The sequence below is a fragment of the Sinocyclocheilus rhinocerous genome, unplaced genomic scaffold (assembly GCF_001515625.1).
Source record: "Sinocyclocheilus rhinocerous isolate Xijiao unplaced genomic scaffold, SAMN03320098_v1.1 scaffold404, whole genome shotgun sequence".
Classification (NCBI taxonomy): Eukaryota; Metazoa; Chordata; class Actinopteri; order Cypriniformes; family Cyprinidae; genus Sinocyclocheilus; species Sinocyclocheilus rhinocerous.
In genome coordinates this window covers 565,178-572,108 of record NW_015628680.1, presented here as the reverse complement: position 1 = coordinate 572,108, position 6,931 = coordinate 565,178, and the positions used below count along the sequence as shown (strand labels likewise).

Sequence of the window (6,931 nt, the reverse complement as noted above, 5' to 3'; positions counted from 1 at the left end):
GTGTGTGTCTGTGTGTGTGTGTGTGTGTGTGTGTGAGAGAGTGTCTGTGTGTGTGAGTGTGTGAGACGCACCAGCGCAGGAATCACCAGTTTAACGGGCACGGCTGACGAGTATCTGCGTGATTTCCTGATGGCGAACTTCTCCGTCGGGATGGATTTCCCGGCCAATCGCTGCTTCAGTCCCTCCACCTGCCTACGACACACGCGGCAGAAAGTCAGCCTCAGCAAACGCAGGAACTGACCTGAGATCAGAGCCAGACTCACCTGAACAGCTCCACCTCGTCCTCTCCGCTCGTCTTCAGCTCCTCCTCAGACATCATGCTCAGGATGGCAGCTTTCTGATAAACGTAGATGGCCTGCGACGCCAGCAAACACTGATCAGCATTTATTCCTACAGTGCTTTACACTAAAGCGAGCAGATTTCCTAGTTGAGTGCAGTGCTATTTTATTATAATTGAGATATTATTTTATTAATATTTTGTATCAGTTTATATTTTTATATTTTACACTTTAATTTTAAAGTTTAAGTAATTTTGTTGTGTGTTTTTGTTTATATAATTTTTAGAATTTTTTATTTCAGTTTCAGCTTTAGTTATTTTAAGTTAAAATCAATAAAAAGAGAAATTTTGCCTTTATATATATTTATTTATTTAATACTTTTATAGTTTCATAGTTTTTGTATATTTACTTATTTTATACTATATAGTTTGTTTTATTTTATTTAAGTTCATGTTTATTTTTTTCAAGTAACAAATATTTATTTTATACTTTTATAGTTTTTATATATTTACTTTATACTATAGTTATAGTTTTTTAATATTTTATTTCATTTCAGTCAATGTTTATTTTATTTCAAGTAACAACATTTTTTTTAATGTTTTAATTTTAGTTTCAGTTTTAGTTACCTGTAACGACCCTGATTAAATGTCAAAATATCTTTGAAATCTCACTTGTTATTATTAATAAATTAAAAAAATAGGGGACCATACATTTTGTATGTTTTTGTTTTTTTAACTGTTGTGCGTTTATTATAATAAATAATTATTATTACGTTTTAATACAGCAAAAATCACACTATGAAAACAGTTGCAAAAAATTAAAATTATTACTATTATACATATTATTATAAGTATAATATAACATATTATTATATTATACTTTTCAAAAACACATTATAAAATTAAAACAAAACAAATATGATAAAACTTCATTTAACAAATTTTTTTTTTAAATTCTAAATGCATTTATTTTATTTTCACAAACTATGAATATACTGTATACAGTAATATTTTTGTTATTTTATGTTTCTGCTTTCGGATCTTTACTATCCATAATTCTATGCTCATTTTCAGACAAAGCATGTGCTTTCTACAAGTGTAATTGTTTAGTAGATTATTTTTATTTATGCATCTCTTTTGTATTTTTACCAAATGTGGTAAAGGTAAGCTGTGACAACAGAACTTTAAAAGTGTGTTCAAAACCCAGATCTAGTCACCTTACTTTACACAATACGCTTCAAGCAGCTTCACATTAATAAACAGGAAAATAATAGTATTAATGTTATGAAATTCATTAGTTATGAATCAAATTCAGTTCCAGCTGAGTCATTATTCAGATCAGTTCAGCGCTGTTTTTAACTGATAGAGTCAATGATATGATATTAGTGAATATGAGGTGTGTGTTACTTTAGACCAGCGGCTCTCTCGGCACAGCAGGTCTGCGTATCGATACGCGTCTCTCCACTGCTGCTGGAACGAGTGACACCACATCAGCTCCCAATAACACAGATGATGGATCTGACGCCACTGCTGCTGCGCGGAGATACACTCCTGGAACTTCACCAGCGCCTGACAGACACAGACACAGACACACACACACACATATTAGAATGATTTCTGAAGATCATGTGACACTGAAGACTGGAGTAATGATGCTGAAAATACAGCTGCGCATCACAGAAATAAATTACAGTTTAACAGAGATTCACATAGAAAACAGCTGTTTTAAATTCTAATAATATTTCACTATTTTTACTGTATTGTTGATGAAATAAAGGCAGCCTTGCTGAGCAGAAGAGACTCTTTTCTTTATAAAAACTGATAGTGCAAAAGTGTGAAGTCATCATAAATCCCTCACCTTCTCAAAGTTTCCCCTCAGTAAGGCGATGCGAGCCGAGTAAAACAGGATAATTGAGCCCTGGGGGAAGAACATTGACATTTCATTGAGTAACGCTACTGAAGATTCATATTTAATGAGTCATGATCATCTTTCATTATGGAAACATTGTGCTAAACAACAAACTAACAGCATATTAGTTTGTGTAAATATGAGTTGAGTAAAAAATACCATCTGTGTGTGTGAGAGTGAGTGTGTGTGAGTGAGTGTGTGTGTGTGTGTAAGAGAGAGTGTGTGTGTGTGTGTTTGTGTGTATGTATGAGAGAGTGTGTGTGTCTGATCTGAAGTGTGTGTCACTCACTCTGTTCCCTGAGAAGCCGATAAACTCCAGCAGTCGAAGGATTCGTGCAGGTAGTAAAGACAGCATCTGACACACGGGACACAAAACAGCAACTAAACACTTACAGCTTCATCCGCTGATGTAAACACAGTCAACAGTGAAGTTGGTAACAGTTATTATTAACGATGACTCTAGGGTTAATCGCACACTTCCTGTCTCACTGACTGACCAGGTTGAAGGAGCCAATCCCCAGCTTGACTCCGCCCTCAAACTGTCTGAAGGCCTCGCTGTCTCCGCCCACTCCCTGAGACATGTTCAACAAACTCTGGCAGTCCCTAAAAACAAAACAGAAACTAATTGTACATACATATATGCAATTGTTGCTAATTAATTTCTTTATTAAAAAATCTGTTCAATACAAAGAGAAAAAAATAAAGATAAGTCATATACTGTATATATATCATAAAAGTAATTGTAAAAAAATAATAATAATATTTAAAAAAATAAAAATTATATTAAAAAATAAGAAATAAATATAAATAATAAGCAAATATTGCCTACGTACATATTAGGGCTGGGACGATACACTAATCTGCCGATTCAATACTATCCCGATACTTGTGTGCCGATTCAATATACATTGCGATAATTGAGTATTGCGATTATATAACTATTGCGATTCCATATTACAATTTATTGTGATTTTGTTTGCTTATTAAAGACTAGACAATGGAAAATACTTGATCACACCCTTAAAGAGACTGTAAATGAGTCATATTAACAAAAACAATGCATCACATCTTTCTGAACTTTTATTGCAGGAGCATACACATACACAGTGCATATTTTAAGATACCTTTGAAAGATTATGTGTATCTTTAGTCAGATGCATTTACATTGTGACTGTGCCTCAGATGCAATCAACTGAAACTGTTTACAGAAGTGTGGCCCAAATGGCTCATGTAATTAGCCCATTAGGTCAATGCATCATGGGCTCTCCATGGGAGAGGTCCTATCAGGTCATCATGAGGTTACACTATCAGTGGCTCTCCATGGGGTGTTATTGTATTGTTTGTAGCACATTTGTTACCAGGTATAAAGGTCTGGTCTCACAGATGGCACCTTGGGTTAAGATTGTTTGAAGGAAGATATGCTAACATCACTGCTGAATAGACTTGTGCCGGTATTCGATAATGCTGTCACACGTCGATTAACCGGTGGGAAAATTTCCTCACCGTCACAACCCTAGTAGACACTAGACAGACTCAACCTGTTGCGACGCGGCGGTGTCGCGTCCGGTGTAGACACGGTTCACTGTTCCGCTACCGTTATTACTCTTGTATACAAAACTTCGTAATATGCTTGATATAGAGTGCGTGACGTCACGTGCACTACTGCCGGTGGCAAGCGACCCCCGCGGTGACGCGGTTGTCACAGCGACCGTCACAGCCCTACGAGGCACCCAAACTATTGCTCAGCCAAATACAGGAAAATCTAACACCTTGAACCATGAAACTTTCAAGTACCAAAACACTGAACTTGCACATGAATATAATAGTCAAAAGTTCAACAAAATGAGTAGGAAAAAAATACTTTCTGAAATAAAATAAAGTTCTATGTCACTTTGCATACGGTTTTAGTCATGTTTTCCCGGCAGTGTGTAAAATCCAAAGTGTTTCCACAATTGGGATTCAAAACGTGAAGGTGCAGAAATAATTCTCAAAGAGGTTTGATCCTCTGCCTCTGTCATGGTTTTGCTTTCTCGCGCCGGCTTGAAACGAATACGCCGTCATCTAATTCAGCAGCACTGCGCATGCAGACCGCTCGTTGTATGACAAAGCACCGCGAGAGCTACAGAGAGCAGATGGCTTCGCATGCTTTCGAATCGCTCTCGCGGTACTTTGATGTCATACGCCGATTGGTCTGTGCGCGGCTGCTTCAAGTCGAACTCACCTATACATTTCGCCCTCTGTTGGAATAAAAGCGCCAACTTCTCCCGACCACCTCTTAGGAAAAGTAAAATAATTAAATATAAATCGAGTTTTTAAAAGAATCGCGATAGTTAGGTGAATCGATTTTTTCTCCCACCCCTAGTACATATATGTGCAAAATGCAATATAATATAATAATTATTATTAATATAAATAATATAATAAATCATTACTAATACTAATTCTCTGCATGTGGATATAAATGAAAATTAATATTGGGGGTGGAGGGGTTATATTGCATTGCATGTTCTAATCTATATTGTGTCTCTTTGTACTGAACTGATTTTTTTTAATAAAAAATATTATATAAAAAATATTTTAATGTATATTTTTGAATTGTTGCTTATATGCAATAACATTACAAACACAATATTTTTTAAATATAACAGATTATATAATATTTTTGATACAGGCAACAGGAGGGAATTCTTGATTTCAGACTCACTTGTAGATTTGATAACTTGTACGTATTTTGATTCCTCCTTTAATAAAACTGATCATGTTTTCATCCTGAAATACAGAAAACGGTGATGAATGAGATTGTGTCTTTGTATATTTCTCTTATATTTTACCTTATTTAATGCTGATTAATAAAAACAATTAGGGTTCACTGACCTGCACGAATGTCAGCGTGGCTTTCTGCAGCAAACACTCAGCGTAGCAGATCTCCGCATGCATCTCGTCTACACACACACACACACGCACGCATGCACACACACACACACGCACGCACACACACACACACATACGCACGCATGCACACCCACACCCACACACAGCTTTACTCCGAATTGGCGCTATTTGAAAGTTAAAGTAAAATGGGCACACCGCTTTTACAAGCTATTTAAAAGCGAAGGAAAGCAAGGAAAAGAGGGAACGCCCCGCCCCCGCGGTGATACCGGTATTACCGGTGTTGTCACACGTCGATTAACCGGTGGGAAAATTTCCTCACCGTCACAACCCTAGTAGACACTAGACAGACTCAACCTGTTGCGACGCGGCGGTGTCGCGTCCGGTGTAGACACGGTTCACTGTTCCGCTACCGTTATTACTCTTGTATACAAAACTTCGTAATATGCTTGATATAGAGTGCGTGACGTCACGTGCACTACTGCCGGTGGCAAGCGACCCCCGCGGTGACGCGGTTGTCACAGCGACCGTCACAGCCCTACGAGGCACCCAAACTATTGCTCAGCCAAATACAGGAAAATCTAACACCTTGAACCATGAAACTTTCAAGTACCAAAACACTGAACTTGCACATGAATATAATAGTCAAAAGTTCAACAAAATGAGTAGGAAAAAAATACTTTCTGAAATAAAATAAAGTTCTATGTCACTTTGCATACGGTTTTAGTCATGTTTTCCCGGCAGTGTGTAAAATCCAAAGTGTTTCCACAATTGGGATTCAAAACGTGAAGGTGCAGAAATAATTCTCAAAGAGGTTTGATCCTCTGCCTCTGTCATGGTTTTGCTTTCTCGCGCCGGCTTGAAACGAATACGCCGTCATCTAATTCAGCAGCACTGCGCATGCAGACCGCTCGTTGTATGACAAAGCACCGCGAGAGCTACAGAGAGCAGATGGCTTCGCATGCTTTCGAATCGCTCTCGCGGTACTTTGATGTCATACGCCGATTGGTCTGTGCGCGGCTGCTTCAAGTCGAACTCACCTATACATTTCGCCCTCTGTTGGAATAAAAGCGCCAACTTCTCCCGACCACCTCTTAGGAAAAGTAAAATAATTAAATATAAATCGAGTTTTTAAAAGAATCGCGATAGTTAGGTGAATCGATTTTTTCTCCCACCCCTAGTACATATATGTGCAAAATGCAATATAATATAATAATTATTATTAATATAAATAATATAATAAATCATTACTAATACTAATTCTCTGCATGTGGATATAAATGAAAATTAATATTGGGGGTGGAGGGGTTATATTGCATTGCATGTTCTAATCTATATTGTGTCTCTTTGTACTGAACTGATTTTTTTTAATAAAAAATATTATATAAAAAATATTTTAATGTATATTTTTGAATTGTTGCTTATATGCAATAACATTACAAACACAATATTTTTTAAATATAACAGATTATATAATATTTTTGATACAGGCAACAGGAGGGAATTCTTGATTTCAGACTCACTTGTAGATTTGATAACTTGTACGTATTTTGATTCCTCCTTTAATAAAACTGATCATGTTTTCATCCTGAAATACAGAAAACGGTGATGAATGAGATTGTGTCTTTGTATATTTCTCTTATATTTTACCTTATTTAATGCTGATTAATAAAAACAATTAGGGTTCACTGACCTGCACGAATGTCAGCGTGGCTTTCTGCAGCAAACACTCAGCGTAGCAGATCTCCGCATGCATCTCGTCTACACACACACACACACGCACGCATGCACACACACACACACGCACGCACACACACACACACATACGCACGCATGCACACCCACACCCACACACA

The 6,931-nt window shown here is 37.0% G+C and overlaps 1 protein-coding gene across 1 annotated transcript in view; it reads right to left on the bottom strand.

Annotated features, from left to right (window-relative positions):
* ttc39b (tetratricopeptide repeat domain 39B) overlaps positions 1–6,931 on the bottom strand; it is a 27,843-nt gene that overhangs the window by 9,761 nt on the left and 11,151 nt on the right. Inside the window, exons 6-13 of the mRNA XM_016549621.1 lie at positions 6,769–6,836; positions 6,599–6,663; positions 2,684–2,789; positions 2,442–2,541; positions 2,136–2,233; positions 1,685–1,846; positions 264–355; positions 72–192 (exon numbers count right to left, since the gene is read on the bottom strand). Of these exons, the coding sequence (XP_016405107.1) occupies positions 72–192; positions 264–355; positions 1,685–1,846; positions 2,136–2,233; positions 2,442–2,541; positions 2,684–2,789; positions 6,599–6,663; positions 6,769–6,836 (812 nt within the window). The remainder of the gene's footprint in view (positions 1–71; positions 193–263; positions 356–1,684; positions 1,847–2,135; positions 2,234–2,441; positions 2,542–2,683; positions 2,790–6,598; positions 6,664–6,768; positions 6,837–6,931) is intronic.